The sequence below is a fragment of the Lactuca serriola genome, chromosome 3 (genome assembly GCF_051521515.1).
Source record: "Lactuca serriola cultivar US96UC23 chromosome 3, Lser_US96UC23_V15, whole genome shotgun sequence".
Lineage (NCBI taxonomy): Eukaryota > Viridiplantae > Streptophyta > Magnoliopsida > Asterales > Asteraceae > Lactuca > Lactuca serriola.
The window spans coordinates 163,822,195-163,841,290 of NC_136410.1; the positions used below are offsets into that span (position 1 = coordinate 163,822,195).

General features: G+C 34.1%; 1 protein-coding gene across 1 annotated transcript; it reads left to right on the plus strand.

Annotated features, from left to right (window-relative positions):
• Positions 1–12,458: 12,458 nt before the first annotated feature.
• On the plus strand, positions 12,459–13,202 carry LOC145094725 (hydrophobic protein RCI2B-like). Its single transcript, XM_079032797.1, has 2 exons — positions 12,459–12,539; positions 12,880–13,202. Exons 1-2 carry the CDS (start codon positions 12,459–12,461, stop codon positions 12,961–12,963), a joined length of 165 nt encoding a protein of 54 aa, XP_078888923.1. The 3' UTR covers positions 12,964–13,202.
• The last annotated feature ends 5,894 nt before the right edge of the window (positions 13,203–19,096 follow it).

Consider the following 19,096-nt stretch of genomic DNA (forward strand, 5'->3'; position numbering starts at 1 on the left):
ACTTATAGAATATGCTAGATTCTAACATTCTATGCAACTATCCTTTCGTAATGTCACTGCACCAAAGTCACATAGACTATTGCCAATGATATTACAAAGTCCTCTATCAAGGATTGTTACAAGACAATTCCATAGACGTGATGTCTCTCACTCAAAGTACATTCTTTGAACATCCTTTTGCATAGAAGCTTCTAATCTAGTCATAGATTTCTCAATATTCAATTCCCAATATGGACACACTTCCATATGTTCCATATGACAACTCATTCTTAATAGAATCTTATCTATTCGTAATGATGTCGATATGGTCCATCCAATATGGAAACATTTCCATATTTTCCAATACTATACTTCCAACTACTCACAAGCGACCAATCCTCGTCGAACTTGGATTGTCCTTTGATAGTTGTTTAATTATTTTAGTCAAAACCAATTCTAGTCCCTTTTCCCTCTAAATGCGCTCGACATTTGGAAAATTTTAGAATGGTCAAACATTAAAACATTTGCAATCGATCCTATACCCGAAGCGTATGGGACACGACGCATAATGTTTTATTTGCTATGTTCTCAAAATTCGAATTGTGAAGAGGGATGCCGTAATCATAATCGAAATTTTAAGAACACACTATATACCTTTGACTAAATTTATTAACATTTCTCAACCTAATCCTTTAGATTTGAAATGAAGCATAATATTCTCTCCCTTAATTATAGCAAAACAACCTTTCAACTCTTACAACTTTGCAAAGTATGACTCTTGTTTTGTATAATTAATATTGCTAACCTTGCAATACTTTCCTTAATAATCATACAATCATAACATTTATGCTCCCACTATCATGATGATTATTATAAAACATAACACTTATGCTCCCACTAGCTTCGACATGTATTCATAAACATCTTAACTTTCAGAAAACAATACTTATTGAATTTCTTAAGTTCATGTTTCTAATACTTAGTGCTTTGATAATCCTTTATCAGTGCTTCTTGAACTTATACACCTTTGCCTTCGATAGTTCATATGTGTGTCTAAACAATTAAGACTAATTTCCAAACTTCACAATTCAAATTATGGAAAGGGATGCCGTAACCATGATTGAATTTGAGAATGCAATTTTACAATCACTATCTTCTTAAAATCTCTCTTAGTGAAAGCATTTCTTCACAATCATTTTCATGAAGGAGGAAATCTTATGACACTTAGATTTGAGCGGTGTATGTGTTCCTATCCATAAGAATTTGTTAAAACCAAAGTTTATGACAAATTCAAACTCATATGGACCGAGCTTTCTTAATCTTGATTTCTTGCCTTATGGTAGCACAGCTGCCCACCATGTCTTCCAAGTAGTTAAGTGGCTCACCTTTTCTTATCAATGTACCTTTCATTGATTAAGGTGCTTTGCCTTTTATGCGTTCAAAATGAGAACTCATAGAACTCTCATGCATAATTAACTCGATTGGTTGTAAACCTCAACTCGTGTGCTAGTGATGATCGATAAGGTTTATTTGATTTGTTCTTGAAACCTTTCAAGACAATTAAGACTCCCACTGACTCCTTGACATATAAGGTTCTCTTGTCAATAACCATTTCTTGACAAACAAATATTCAAGAGTTAGTGTAGCTTTTATCAAAACACTTCATAAATTGGTCCTAGTTGGTCTTATCCAAGACATCACAACTTTCCACATTTAATGAAAGTTACAAACCTTCTTAATACCTTTCACTCAATGTCACAATCTTAACTTTAAGACTTGTTATTGGAACGAAGTATGATTGACTTGTTGATTTAACCATTTCTTCAATTCTTGATTCCTCTTCTTAGACATACAATTGTACTAAGACTCACTTAGAGGATCAATTGAGATATGGTTCTTAATCATTAAGACCTATCATAAAGCATAAAAGGTACTCTCCCTTCTTCTTAGAATGGAGAAACTTTTATCTCTCTGCCTACTTGATTCTTGTTATTCGTTCTGCTATTGATCTAAACCCTTTAATCAATTCAAAATTACACTTAATCTTGTAAGTATAATCATATTTACTAAACCTTTAGTAAATCATGACGAATATCATTGTTACTCTTATGGTTGACTTGATCAACACGCAACATTGTGTGCTCGATCTCTTAGTCCCTCACTTGACACTTTGTCAATGAATTTGTCTAATTTCCAAATATGAAATTTCTCATTCATTGTGCAACCAAGTTGCGTAATTCCAAATTTCTGTCCAATTGAAACTTTGGGCGATGAGAAACTCTCCCTATTTGGTAAATCCTCAACTTTCCATAAATAACACAATAAGAACCAAATCCATTATTGCTAATAATAGAAACATTTTAACATCAATTTCTCATACACGCCATTGCAAGGATAAATAAATAAAATTTAAAATCAAAATTCATTTTATTGCGGAAAAATTTGTCCTTACAATGCAATTCATTGAAAAACTTATGCTAATACATCTTTCTTAGCAATCTAATTCTAACTCTAAGTAGTAGCTCAAGAATCTAATCTTCGAGAAACGCGATCGAAATCCATTCCTTCACGGTTAGATTCTGCTCACTTCTTCCCTTAAGCTCCCTTTCTTTTCTTCGATCCTACAAAACATCGGTTGTAATCTTATTACATTATGTATTAAGAATCTAGAATAGAAGCTTAAAAGAGTTAGCAAATGGATTTTACCTATATTAGAGCCATACGTTTCGACTCTCCCATCTCTTAGATCTCTTAGGTAAATGGGGCAGCTTCGTCTCCAATGCCCTTTCTTTTGGCAATAAAAGCAAATCGACTCTTTTGGAACAGGACATGGAACTACTTCAGACATCGCCTTTCTCTTATGATCAAACTTTTCGATCATAGCATGTCTTTCGTTGCCATTGTCTATATCCATAGAGGTCTCGAAGGCAGATTCACCAATCAACTTTGCTTTTCTATTGCGCCAAATCATTGCAGATTCAGCAGCAACAAGCATATAGGTGAGATCTATAAGGGCCACATCGTAGTTCATCATATAGTACTCTCTTACAAACTCACTATATGAGTTGGGAAGTGACTGAAGAACCCAATCAACAGCCATTTCCTCACAGACAACGGATCCCAACATCCTTAACTTATCAATGTGTGACTTCATCCCTAGGACGTGTGCACACATGGACTTTCCTTCTTTATGTTTACTTGCCAAAAGGGCTTGAGTGATCTTGAAATTTTCAAGCCTTTGAACTTGTGGGTTAGGGAGAATAATTGGAGGAGGTAGAGGAAGTGAAGCATGATTTCTTGTTCCTCGATCGAATCGTGGAATATCATCTTCATGTGGAATGCTTGTTCCACGGGATTTGAGAAGACCATAGTTGTCGAACATTGACTTCTACAAAACAGGAGAAAAACGAATTCAAGTTAGTTGATAGATTGAGTCCTTGGTAGATCACTCAAATGAAATTCCAAGGCTAGGACCCAACACAATACGCTACAACCTAGAAAAGGGATGCCGTAATCTAGTTGCAGAATATTTGAAGGTAAGTGAATGACGATTCACTAATTTCCACCATGAAAAACGAAAAAGAAATTTAAGTTTTAAATCTATGAAAACTCCTAGATCCTTTGAGATACATTGAACTTTCAATGGCATGTTTATATCTCGATATGCCCCTCTTGTTTGTGACTGGGATGCCGAGGATCACAAAGCGGTTGTGAATAACCATGCAAACTACATGGTGCCCTCACATGTTACAGTCACCTATTCGATGTGCCGGTAAACCACACACGCTCCACCGAACTATGACAAACATTGAGTCACCCTTTGCTACCTTTGCTTAGACCCATTTAGTGTGCCGGTTAACCACACACGCTCCACTAACGTCTTCGTAAGGGCACAAAGTGTAATTTCATGGAATTGCATCAATTCACTTTTGCCTAAGTAACTAAGATTGGGAATTTCGAAAAACATTTAGTTACTTTAGTAATTCATTATACTTATAATGGAAGGTTTCGTCCTATCCTACCCGTTCGGCTAACGACCCTCCACTAGTCAAGAGTGCGGTGGGTAAGAGTGGATACCCATTCAATCGCCATTTTATAGGCAATTTCCTTAAACACCCCTTATAGACTAGCTTCGTGAATGAGGCCTACTAACGGTAAGACTGACTTTTACTCATACATATATATAATGTTAGACTTTTAATGTTATATATATAGTATAGGGTGTATTTTAACACTTTTAAAATACTAGGTGGTCTAATTTAACAATTATACTTTTAATTCAATTAAATTGTAAACCTAAACTTTTATGGATTTACTAAACCTCTTTTAATTATACACCTTAATTAATTAATAAAACCATAAGGGTGTGATGTGAACTTTTTCAAAACAATACTAGAGTTTTAGAATTTAACATTCCTAATTAAACTTTTAATCAACTTTTAAATTCCAAAACTTGAGGGCAAGTTTTGAAACATTTCAACACATTAGGGTTTAGAATTTAAATATGCATCAAAATTAAACTATTTAATCAAAATTTAAATTCCAAAACTTGAGGACAAGTTTTGAAACCTTTTTCAAAACATTAGGGTTTCAACTATTTAAATTTCAAAACAACAAAACTTTTGGGTTCAAATTTAAACTATAAAACCTAAAGGGCAATATATGAAACTTTTCATAACTACAAGGATCAAATAACAAATAATTCAAATTAACATTTAATCACATAATTATCCATATTTGATTTATTTAATGATTTCTTGCAAAACAATTTATCAAATTACTCAAAATAATTAATCAATTATCTTATAAGGAAACAATTATCTTATTAATTGATAAATGTCTTCAATTAGATCAAAAATATAGTCAAATATATCATATAATCGGATTAATATTGATCAAACATGATAAGGTAACTATCCATAAGCAAAAACAACAAGAAATCCCGAAGTACCCTCCATCTGACGAGCTGACTCGTCGAGTCAGGCTTGGACTCGGCGAGTTCAGCTATGGACTCGGCGAGTCCAGCCTCCAAAACACCAAAAAACAAATTTTTTAGATATATCAAGCATCAATACAATAGAAACCAATCAAGGCTCTGATACCACTGATGGGTTTTGGTCATAAGACATCCTATGTGCTCATACAAACCCTAATGCTTGGATCTAGGTTTCTCTATTGTACATGCTTTGAATCCAAGACTATAAACCCTAATTCTAGTATATGGAAATCAGAATTCACATGTAATTAGGTTTAAGAACATACCTTGATATTTATATAGCAATAACAATCCAATTCCTTCTTGAATTGACCTTGGAAAGCTAAGAGTCACAAGTGTCACTCCTCTAATGGCTTACAAACACCATAAGCAAGTGGAGAAGGTATAAAGAGAGAGGAGGGAGGTTAGAATTCGTCCTTAGGACCTCTTGGGAAGGGTTAGACGAATTCCTAAGCCCTATGGGGTTTATATAGGTGTAAAGATTAGGGGTTTAGTCCTTATCCTTATCTAGTTGCTTGCCCAGCAAGCAACCATAAGATAAGTCTTAGAAAACCTTATCCTAGTCGAATTCTAAGGGATTTACACCTCAAATTCGTTCACCATATATATAAGATAATCCTTACCTTATTTTGTAACTATCACATAATTACAATTCAGCCCCTCTAGTTTAATTAATTACACTTGATCACAAAATTAATTCTTAATTAATTATTGACCAATATTAATTAAACAAATATGATTTCTCCTTTAATATATTATTCTTATAACATATTAATAAATCATAATAACCTCTCTCTCTTTATTTATTTCTCCAATCAAGTTGCTTTGGTGAAGGCAACCCAAAAGGACCATGCACCATCGGGTCAAGTACATACCAAAATAGTTATGGACTTAGACACTAATCCAACAGTTATAACTCCCCAAACAAGCTTGTACCCATGAATGGTTCCATAAAATGCTCCATAAAACCCTAACCTACCCCCATGGAGGATCTAAGGGAGGAATAAGCAAGGTATAGGCTTTTTATGTCAAATGAGCTGGAAAAGTGGCACAATCTCTGGATCTACTTACTTTTCCAAGAACCTTCAAGCTTTGTCTTCCTTCTCTAGCTTCAAAATCACCACAACCCCACAACTATGGCTCAAGAATACTCAAAATGGGCTAGGGCTTCGTGAATGTTGTTTGGAGGTGATGGAGGCTGTAATGAAGGCCAGTTAAGGTGTTTAAATAGGGTGCAAACCCTTAAAATTAGGGTTTGATCCTGACAGGCCTACTCGTCGAGTCGGAGCATCTAACTCGGCGAGTAGGTCCTTCCACCCGCGTCCAAAATTTGCTTCGACTCGACGAGTTGGGGCCTCCAACTTGCCGACTCCCAGAGTAAAATGAAAAAAATTTATATTTAAGATTCGTACCAGGAACTGGGCACTACAATTGTAATTTATATATTTTCAATAAGTGAATTACCAATTATTTAATTTATGTAATTAAATAATATCACTAAAACTAAATAATATGAATTACCTCTGCCCAACATAATGGAGATCTACATTTTCGTCCATATAGGGCCTCGAATGAAGGAGCCTTTATGCCGGTATGGTAGCTATTATTGTAAGAGAATTCAATGAGTGGTAAATGGGTATCCCAAGAGTTACCAAAATCAATTACACAGGAGCGGAGCATATTGTCTAAAGTCTGAATGGTGCTTTCACTTTGACCATCAGTTTGTGGATGATAAGTCGTGCTCATATCCAACCGTGTTCCCAAGGATTTCTATAATGATTGCCAGAACCTTGAAGTAAATCTACTATCCCTATAAGATATTATAGAAATGGCACTCCGTGAAGTCTGAAAATTTCCTTGAGGTAAGTTCTTGTTAACTTCTCCATCTTGTCTGTTTCCTTGATTGGTAGGAAGTTGGCGGATTTGGTTAATCTATCAACTACTACCCAAATGGTGTCGTAACCACTAGGAGTCTTAGGTAGTTTCGTGATAAAAATCCATAGCAATTTGTTCCCACTTCCACACGGGAATTTCGGGATGTTGGAGTAATCTCGATGGCTTTTGATGTTCTGCCTTGACTTTAGAACAAGTCAAGCACTTGCTCACATAAGTGGCAATCTCCGCTTTCATATTAGGCCATCAACATAACTTCTTTAAGTTTAAGTACATTTTGTCTGAACCTGGGTGCACCGAATATCTTGTTTTATGAGCTTCATCCAGGACTAACCTCCGGATGTCACCAAATTTTGGTGTCCAAATCATGTTCATGATATAACGCATCCCATCTTCCTTAATTACAAATTGTTTATCCATTCCTCTCAAAGCTTCATCTGAAATGTTTCCTTCCTTCATTGCCTCAAGTTGAGCTTCTCTTATTTGTGCATTAAGATTAGAATGGATAGTCATGGTTAGTGCTTTTAACCTTCTTGGTTTTACATGCTCCTTGCGACTTAACGCATCTGCTACAACATTTGCCTTACCGGGATGGTAACAGATGTCACATTCATAATCATTTAGTAATTCCACCCATCTTCGTTGTCTCATGTTCAGCTCTTTTTGATTGAAAATATGTTGAATACTTTTGTGGCCGGTAAAAATAGTGCATTTAGTACCATACAAATAATGTCTCTAGATTTTTAGGGTGAAGACTACTACTCGTAGCTCAAGGTCGTGAGTTGTATAATTCACTTCGTGTACCTTGAGTTGTCTAGATGCATACACAATCACCTTTTCTTTGTGCATTAAAACACAACCCAATCCTTGATGAGACGATCGCAGTATACGACGAAGTCTTCTGTCCCTTCTGGGAGGGATAAGATAGGGGTACTGCACAACATGTTCTTCAATCTCTGGAATGCGGCTTCCTGTTTATCTTCCAAATTGAACTTTGCTTCCTTTTGGGTTAATACAGTGAGAGGCTTAGGTATCTTGGAGAAGTTCTCGATGAATCTTCTATAATAGCCAGCAAGGCCTAGAAATTGATTCATTTCTGTCGGTGTTTTAGGTGCTTCCCAGTTCTTGATTGCTTCGATCTTTGTAGGGTCCACATATATTCCCTTATTACTCAACACATGCCCTAAGAAATGTACTTCCCTGATCCAAAATTTACACTTGGATACTTTTGCGTACAATTTCTCCTTTCTTAGTAGTTCCAATATTAGTTGCAGGTGTTGACCGTGTTCTTCTTTAGTTCGTGAGTATATCAAAATATCGTGATGAATACGATCACAAACTTGTCTAGGTATGGTTTACACACACGGTTCATGAGATCCATGAATACTGCAGGGGCATTGGTTAATCCAAATGGCATAACTAGAAACTCGTAGTGACCATACCAAGTCCTAAATGCAGTCTTTGGAATATCTTCGTCCAACACTTTGAGTTGGTGATATCCCGATCTCAGATCTATCTTGGAGTAGTAGCTGGATCCCTGAATTTGATCAAATAGATCATCAATTCTCGGGAGTAGATAACGATTCTTGATTGTTAACTTGTTTAGTTCCAGATAGTCGATACACATTCTGAAATATCCATCCTTCTTTTTGACAAATAAGACTGGTGCTCCCCATGGTGAGAAACTGGGTCTAATGAAGCCTTTCTCACATGAGCTTTATGTCCTACAGTTGTTAAGATAGAAGGGTAAAGTGTTTGTCACCTTGAACATAACCAATACCATCATCTACCCATATATATATATATATATATATATATATATATATATATATATATATATATATATAGCAAGAACATCCCATAACTTGGCTTGATTAGCTTCATTTTCATAATAGACAAGAGAACAATATGTGCGTACTACATCCAAACCTATCTGACGCAAGCTCTATTTCCACTGAGTCACTTTCTTGTCAGAATTGGCATCAGAATCTGCCAATTCCACTCCATTTTCTTCTATTGGTTTTCCATCATCATTGATTATAGGTGACATCATAAACTTCCCACTACCAACAATGGGTGCCATCTTTTTGCTTTCCTCTTCCCATGAAGCATATTGTTCCCTAAAAACAAAAATAAGAGTTTTACTAAAATGTGAGTCTACTATTTTATTATTGTTGGGAATAAATCTGAGATGACGAATGCGGAATATCAAGAACAATCAAGAATCAATCACCCTAATATGCAAGCAATCTGATAAAGGTTTTTGTGTATAATTATTATCACATAGACGTACAGAGAAAACCCTAATCTAGTAAAAAAGCTTACACCAAAAGCTAACCTAAAGATTATTTATAGGGAACAATAAATATATACCATAAATATAAAATCTATGTCTAATATAAAACCAATGCCTTAGAATGATTAACCCTAAAAAGGCTTCCCTAAATAACCAAATATGCCAAATCAGTTTCAATATCTCAAATACTCAACAATTATCTTTAGAGTAAAGTATAGAAAAGATTATAGATAAATGGCCTATGTAATTAATGTACTCTACATGTGATATGAAGAGACTATCTTCTCTTTGCCCTGAGGGCTCCTCCTTCCTCAGACATACTGTTGGGATCGTAACACCCCAACAAAAATTCCCATACTACCCTTTAATTGATGGATGAATGCCCTTGAATGATAAAAAAGAGATATGACTCAATATGAAGCTCTTCTCAATAAGAGCTTCACAAATTCTTCATCTTGACATAGCTAACCGTCTTTTGTCAAATGTATATTTACTTTCCTAATAGTCAAACATACTAACAAATAGCCATATCAAATTCTACAAAGTTACAATGAAAAAGGTTCCAAATCAAGTCCCACACTTGCAAATAAATAGGGAAAATAAACACAATTTGCTAATATCCTTACAATAAACAACTCAAAGCATCAATACCCAAAATTTGATACCCATCCATTTAGCTTACTTCTGTCTTGTGAATAACTAAACCAGTGATTTTGTATTATCGGGACCTGAAAGTAAAGGCTAATTAATCATATAAAGATACATAGTGCCTTAGTTGTCATTCTTGTTATATGCCTTCATAGCACTTTATTCCATGCAAATTCCTGCTTTTTTGAAGAACCAGTCAGTCATACACTCCAAAATATAAAATAAAAACTTTGCTTACAATCGTACTTCTGGAGCGCCATTTTCCTTCTTTTTTCTTGAATCAGACACCATCTAAAACCAAAACAAAAAAAATAGAACCCATCAAGTTTAATCATGAACTAATTCTCTTAAACATTTCATCATCGAGCACATGGTAGGCCAAAATCTACGAATATATGATCAACATCAAAGGTAGCCTTTAAATCCTAATTTAAAAAATATCAAATATCATGGTTATACAGACAAACATTATCAACTTATTTTGACCTAAAAGTGCGGCTTGTGATATCGACAACTTAAGAAGCTGAAAAAATAGAGAACATCTGTCAATGAAAGGCTCAATAAATAAGGGTGAAGTTCAAGAACGAATAAAAAAGTAGGGTAGGTCGTGAGGGCGGTGTTGCTTAATATAAATTGGTATTATTTCGCTTGTACCTTAGGAAATAGACATCGATTCAGGGGACAACATTTCTAGTGGCGAAGAGAAAGCATCATTTTGAACCTACAGTAAACCATAAACCTTCTGTTAATATGAATCATCAAACCAACATGGAATCAAAGAAGCACACATCAATCAAAGTAATGAGAGAGAGAGAGAGAGAATGAGAGAGAGAGAGCATGCAGGAAAGAAAGACAAATATAGTGGTGGTGGTGAGTTGTGATGGCGAAGCTTCATCAAATCGTAGCTATAAATGGAAGCAACAAACTGAACCTGTCAACAAATCGAAGCAACACAAAACCATTGAAAAAATAATTATATAAAGAAGTGGCGAGTAAACACATGCCAATAGCAGCAAGGGCCATCCTTTTTCCAATACACCTTGAAACAAATAAGAAATCTTTGATACTTTGCTTGTGAAAAACAAACATTCAGAAAAGGCGAATAGAGAGAAAAAGAAAGCAATGACACTTACCATTGGAAATCAAAGCATTAGAAAATGGGTGACAAAGGTTTATCGGAAGAAACGATGCAAATCTGGAGCGGCTGGGATCGAAATCAATTAAGCTTTTTGTGTAGATTTCGACTTGTGAAATTGAGAAAGGAAACTCCTCAATTCAATTTATGGCGTTGAAGTCTTTGATAACATATAAATTTGGGAAGATAACCAAGGTCAGGTCAATACAAGAAAGAAAAGGCTACATACTAGTGGGAAGGTAGTTATACACGATATGGAACAATGAGAAAATATTGAATTATAAAAATTAAAATGTTTTTTTACTCTAAATTTAAACAAATAATTAGATAAATAAATAAATGAAATTAATGAAGCTTTAATATAGTAATTTTAAAATTAAAAGAAAAATTCATTAACGAAATTAATATGTATTTATTATTGAATTCAAATATTATGTGAAATTAATAAAATAGAAAAACCACAAAATGATATGTGGAATAAATATTAAATCAAAATAACTATAAAATGACATTTGGCAAATTGAATGAGAGTACAACAAGTGGCCAAAAAAAACATTCATTTATTAAAATATATTCCTTAATTAACATAAACAAAACACCTAAATATTTTAAGGTACACTCTTAGAAGCAACTTATCGATTTTTTTGCAAGTAAATTCAAGAATACAAGAAGGAAAGTCTACAGATACATACAGATGACTAAGAAGAAAACAAAGGAAAAGAAAGATATTATCAAGGCTAATTTGCATCAAGGAGATGGTCCGATGCGATTTTGGAGATGAAAAAAATAAAAGGTATATATGAATATTATTTTTGGTTAAATATGATATTTAAAAAGTTTATGAAATTTATATTAACTGATAACAATAAGAATTTAAAATGTTATAAAACTAGTTATGAGACCTGTATGATATACGAGTTGGATAAAACAAAAACTAAATATGAAGATTTAAAGAAAAATTTATTAAGATTTGAAATTTAAAATTTAAAATTTAAAATTTGAATTTAAAATGAAACATATAAAATACTATATGAGTTGTAGTATTGTAATTTAATGATTATTTTCATTTAAGACAATTATTAACTGAGGCGTAAATGTGATGTGTTAATTAAGAAAAAATAAGAAAATCACAAATGACAAATGAAAAGAACATTTATTCAAAAATATAAAAAAATATATGTGTCCAAGTTAATAAAATAGTGACATAGGACAAAATTATTTTCATTTATTGGAAAAATATTTAAAAATAATAAAATAACTCATAATATGATATTTTTAAGTTTTATGAAATGTTTATTTAGAAATTAGACTCAATTTTGATTTAATGTCTTCATTTGTTAAATTCCTTAAAAAATGAAATTTGGAATATCCACAAAATAACCACTTTCTACTTTTCTTTTAGGGCAGCCAACCCTACCGATCACCCTCCTCATCTCTCTATCTCCGCCTATCACCACCTGATTTCCACCATATATTGAATCCATTCTGATCAAAGATATCCGCATCCCAAGATGTCGACACACACTTTTGTACAAATCCTATTAGCCATTTTATTCCCTCCTCTTGGTGTTATTCTCAAGTTTGGCATCAAGGTACGTATGCGCGGTATGTCCCAGTATCATCCTTCTTACATAATAACGCCATGCCTAATTATAATAACTTCCGAGCTCGACATCAATTATTATAATGTGTGATCTGATTGTGAGTATATATCTTGCACTTATGATCAACGATATACATAAAATCACATGACATAGGCATACATGCATGTGTTCCTTGACTTCCATAACTTCACTTGGGATAAAATATATATGATTATTTGAAGATTACACGTCCAGTTATTCTATTTGTTTCTCGTGCAAACATCACACATGCATCAGTGACATATATGACAGAGATCAATTGTTTCTTTTATTTATATACCAAGTGCAGGTGGAATTCTGGATATGTTTGCTTCTAACCTTTTTTGGGTGGATCCCTGGAATTATTTATGCTGTCTATGTAATCGTCAAGTGACTCAACCACAACTGCTGTACATTTGGTAATATTTCATTATCTTTGTTATTAATTGCTTTGGTTATTATTCAAAATGAAATAGGAGAAGATAGCAATGGGTTAATAATACTAATCGTGGAGTCACTTATTGCCTCATTGAATGGAATATGTCAAAATCAATTTACTAATGCTATCCTTGTGACTTGTGAGTGATGTCAATATCTTGTAGAAGATATACAGGTTTGGCCAAAAGTGTTGGGGAAAATGTAAGATCCTAAATTTTGTACTAAACGGGTTATAAATTATGCCCTATTACCGTATTTTGTACCCCTCATATGGAATAAACATTGTTCAGTTGGAGTAAAAACCCGAATATACAAGTATTTGTCGTGTTGGTCTATTGCTTTAATTTTATATATCTTATTAATTATGAAATGTATCACCGTTCTGTGCATGTGATAATGGAAAAAGGTGACAAGTCTTTTAGAAACATATGAAATTGACAACTTTCGCAAGAGGTTGCATGGTTGTGCATGGAAAGAATGATATTTCTTGGAATATAAATATGCCCTAAACCTTTTGACACTTTATGAAATGTTGTTCAAATCATTATAAGGTCATTTTGCAAGAAATCACAACCTCTAAGTTACGCAGTGTGAAGTTGTACGTGATATGCACGTCATATTGGGCGTCCCAATGTAATGTCTGATGTAAGGCTACCCGGAGTGGGAAGGTGGAAGACGCGTCGAGGCTCACATGTCAGCCCCAAGACGCGTGAACACCACCCCCAACTCCGGTGGGTTGGGTTTTGCATCTTCACGCAGACAAGAGAGGACGAGCGATGTGATAGGTTATTCCATATTTGACCGTTGCATTGCTGACCGTTTATAGAAAAAAAATTAATTAGTTAATAATTAATTACCACACCTTCTCTATATATATATCAACTTTATTTTTCATTTCAAACACACAACACATTTTCAACACAAACATATATATTCACGAAAAAAAATATTTTTTCCTTATGGACCCAAGCCAAAATACTCACGCATCCCAAACACCCCAAACACTCCAAATGATCCGTTAGCGAATATTGGCTACATGCAATTGTTATCATCTCTCATTCAACAATAACCTCTATTTACCAATCTTTCATAACACTCACACTACTACCAACAACAACAACCACCACAATTCGTTCAACGCCAATTTCAAGCCTTTCAACAATAATCTTCTTTGTAATTTTAGTCCCAAACTTCACAACCATCTCAGGTTCCATTATCTCAATCTCGACCCGTAAACCTCGACAATAACGATAATGACGAACGGGTTGAAGAAACACAACCAAGTCGTAGAAGGCAAAAAAAATCAAAAGATCCAAGGAAAAAGAAAAATACGCAATGGACCGAGGAGAAGGAAACTTTAGCTAAAACTTAGATTTTCATATCACAATTCGGGGATTTCGGCAACGCGCATTCGGGTCAAAGCTTTTGGAATTGTGTTTTAGACCATTTCCACGCGTTATTAGGAAGGCAAACGAGTCAGACATACGACGCATTCAATGCTAAATGGCGTGACCTTCGAGCGGCTTACACCAAAATTAACGACATATTTGATAATCTTAAAAATATGCATCGAGGCAACAAAGATTTCAACATTTTATCAACCACGTTGTACCAATACAAATTTACCAACAATGGTAAACCGTTTGTCAACCAAAAAGCGTGGGAAGTTTGTCGCAATAGTCCAAAATGAGTCATTTATCCGGAAACGGCACATTCAGGATCCACCACTGGTTCCAACAAAAGGTCGAGAACGTCCAAGTCGGACATTGGTGTTAACATCGACCTCAATGATGAGTTCGACGCCACCAAGGGGGAGGGTCCACTGGACGTCCAACTTCGTCGACCAGAGCGAGAAAGGGGCGTTTTCTAGCGGAAAATCAACCAACGAGGACGTACTAACAGAGAAATTTGACAAAACTTTAAATTTTCTAGAAAAAATATTTGAGTCAACAGAGGAACAACGTTGACGACAATTGGCACTCACCGATCTTCAAATTATAAACACGGTGCCACAACCGAATCTCGACCCGAAAAATTTAAGGGCGTTTTGAAAATTCAACGAGAATTTCTCGACAAATATCGCAACTAGATTCTATGTTATTTTTTTTTAGAATTTAGTTTTCATTTTCTATGTGTTTTATGTTGTTTTTAGTAATTTAGGTTTAATTTTCTATTTTTTTAGGTTTAATTTTCTATGTTTTTTTAATTAATGTAATGTGGTTTCAATTATTATAAAATATTTTATTATGTTTTCAATTATGTTTTTATTTAATCTAATCATAAAAAAAATAATAAAAAAATAAGATAATTGTGGAGTGGTGACCATTTACTATGTATAGTGGGTTGGTGGTGAAGCTGACGTGGTGCAGAGGTGAAACCACTTTTTCGGTAGGTTGGTGGTGACCACTCCCCACAGCCTAAGAGAGAATGTGACGTAGAGGTCCTCCCAACGAAGAGACATGCAACGTTAGATGTGACTTTGACTATCGTGTGGTACTCCATGCTACCCCTCTAGGCTCTAACCATCTTTTCACATGTTGACTTGTGTTGACCAACGAGGTTAAATCTCCACACTCTTCTTACTAATCAACTTGGTTCTTACATAGAAGCTGTGTGGAATTGTATGTAGGTGTTAAGGGTTCTGGAAAGGGGATTTTGATGTTTGTGGATGCCTTGATCAATTTCCTGAATGATTGTTGAATAATGTGCAAAAAAATAAAGAATAAATTGTATTTTGATCATGAACATATGTGTTCACATACTAAAAAGCATTATAGAGGAAAATATAATAATATTTATAGTGTCAAATTTATTCCAGCTTAAATAAATATGTAAATAAAAGTTATTTATAATTAACCGGTTAAACGCAGGATAAAAGAGTGATTAACAACGGGCTGGTTACTAGACAAGAATTATTATTGGGTTTGGCTACTAAGGTTGTGAGATATAAACACCTTGCATTTATCTTCACTCCACCATCGCATGGTAAGGGTGTTGTTCTCTACCCTAACGACATGAACAGCGCTAAACAATAGAGAATTGGGAAAATAACTTATAAGGATAAGAATGTTTTAAAATCGTTCAAAAAATATCATCAAAGTTTTGCATGTTTAAAAAAGACCATTCCACTAAAACCTTTGTATAAAAAACACCAACGAAACGAAGTAAGTTATCCCCCTATTGATAACCGGCAGGTGTAAGTTAAGGCCTTACATTTTTACCTGTTAAAAAAAATTTAAGGAAAAAAATGTGACATGGAAGTAAACGTGGAGTAAGTGTCTCCAGGTGGAATAAGGGTTTTGTAAATTGGCTTTCATGACGGGAGGGAGTGAAGAAGACGTCTGTAAGGTTCGATCGATCAAGTTTCCTCGCCATTTTGTGAAATCGATTCCTTGCTAAAGCCAACTGTTATGTTCTTCTCTGTTCTTGAAATCGATTTCTATCCTCTCCGTTTTCAGTCCAACAACCACCTAATCTCTCCCCAAGCTTTAGGAAATGGAAGCTGCTTAGTTGAAATTGACTTGTTTTCTTCCTTCGTTTGAAGATCTGAGATAGAAACCACCTAATCGATTGTGGAGTCTTCTCTATTTATAAGTTCGACACTCAGGTCAACATGTAGTCTGGTAGTCAAATTTGCTAGTACACTTCGAGGGTGTTTGGTCAGCTTTTCACACCAAAAAGTCTTTTTAGAAAAAACTTTTGAGGAGGAAAAAGGAAAAAAGACAAAAGTTGTCAAAAGTCATGTATTCATGACTTTTTAAAAGCCTCATTTTTCTTATTTTCAAAAAGTTAGTTTAAAAGATCTTTTCCAATTACCAAACAACTTTTTAAACTTTTGACTTTTTGGAAAAAGCCAAAAGTCTATTTTAAAAGGAAAGCCAAACACCCTCTTCATTGAAACCATTGGGTGACAGAGTGTTGGTAAAAATCAAGGTTGTAGAGCAGAAAAGTGCAGGTGGTATATTACTCCCATACACTGCATAAACTAAGCCTCAAGGTGGTAAGGTTGTTGAAGTTGGAGAAGGTAGGACAATTGACCACAAGCATAACTCAACTTATCTGTAACTACACATGAAGTGAAAATAGAAGCTCCATTCATTTTTGTATGAAGGCTGTAATGGTTGATTCAAGATAATGGAAATGAAACATTAAAACTGTGTTCAAATATTCAATTTTGGAGTTATGTTTAATTTAAATTTAATTACTACAAGTTACTTAATAATGTTAGAAGGAAATATAAGTACCACTATATCATTATCTACATTAAATAAACATTAATTTTTATAATGTTATGCTTTAGGACCATTTTACCCCTGTATACAGTTATTTTTATTTAAATTGACTGATTTTAACAGTTTAACAGTCAATTAAGGTGCACAAAGACGAATCTACTCTTGTGTTAGGCTAATCATACATACATCTTTTTATGACCAAATTGCCCCTATATACAATATGTTATAATATGTAAATTGATAAGAAGTTACCAAATGCAATTTTTTTTTTGTTCATATTTAAGTTTCTGAATAAAATGGGCCAGTGTATGCAGTTTTTATGTTCAAATTGAAAGCAAAGTTTTTTTTTTAGTTAAAGTTAACAGATTTTAACAGTAAAAAAACACATGTTTTTTTTTATCATTAAAAGTTTGTGACTAAAATACCCCTATGACCAATATGCCCCTGCACTCAAATATACCACAATGTAATAAAATGGTACAATATGTAATTTGTGACCAAAATGCCCATGTGTTGGGCTAACACAAGTTGTTCTTTTAATTTAAAAAATGTGTATGGTGTGAGAAAAGTGGTTGCATGTTTTAAATTCATCATTTATATTTTAATGTAGCTTGATCTTTAGATTCTATCACACTACTACCTGGAATTCAAATTCATCACCCCAAATTCAAATTCACCCTTGGTATGAGATTGCTTATTCTCAAAAGTTCAGGTTTTCACTGTGTCACTCAAACCATAATACCCCCTCTATATACTTGAAAGATTAACGTTTTTAAAAGCTTAAATGACGGTATACCCTTCATGCTTTTTAATCTGATAGTATTGACAATTCTACACTTGGTGCTTTTTAACCTGGTAGTATTGGCAATTTTGATGAAATCATAGTTTTATGCTTTTCAAGGTTAAATTTTTCCAACATTGTTGCTATACCCTTGACAAAAATGACAATTCATATAAGGCAAAAATGATAGTTTTGTCCCTTGATAAACACGACGATTCTACCCTTCATAGTTTCGTGCCTTGGACTTTAATTGTGAGTGGAATCAGTCATTCCATTCCAGTTGCACACCAAGGAAAAGGTCGTACCTTTTTTACATAAAGATTGGTTCCAAACTACAAGTTTCCAAAATAAATACTTATACCCGTTCCATTTCAAAAATATTACTTTATTACATCATATTAAGATTAACACATAAGTAAATATCCAAGCCCCTGTTGACAGTTCACAGACAGTTTATGGATCATTTTGCCCATTTTGTTATTATTCAAAAAATACATAGCTATTTTCGGGCATGCCCCTCCATTATTATGGCTTGATGATAGTTAATGGACCATTTTACCCCTACTGTTACATGATCAATATAACTAAAGATTTATACTTTTGCATCCCTTTATACCATCATACTATCAAAGCTCTAAAGTCTAATCTACCATCTAATATGGTCTCACTATCATCTTTTGGAGTGTTGCGATTTTTTTTCCAAACACCAATTCAGAAATTAAACCTAAAAGAACATATTAACAGAAACTGAAGAACAAGAGAATAGAAAGTAATGATGCAAAGTGTTTAATTGTTGTAATGTTAAACTGGAAGTTCTCTGAATGAGGTCGAATACAAATTAAGGAGTCGCAATCGTCTTTTACCAAGAGTCGCTAAATTCATTCCAAAGCAGAAAATGGCGACTAATATGCAATTTATAATCGATCAGTATAAAATAAAATTGATTTGGAACATCGAATTTGTAGCGACTAGAACAATTGGAATTACAATTGAAAACGCTTTGAGAATCGAATTGACTCGCGACCCAGGCAAATATGCAAAGGACCCAAGAAGAAGACGATGTAAGAGAAGACAAG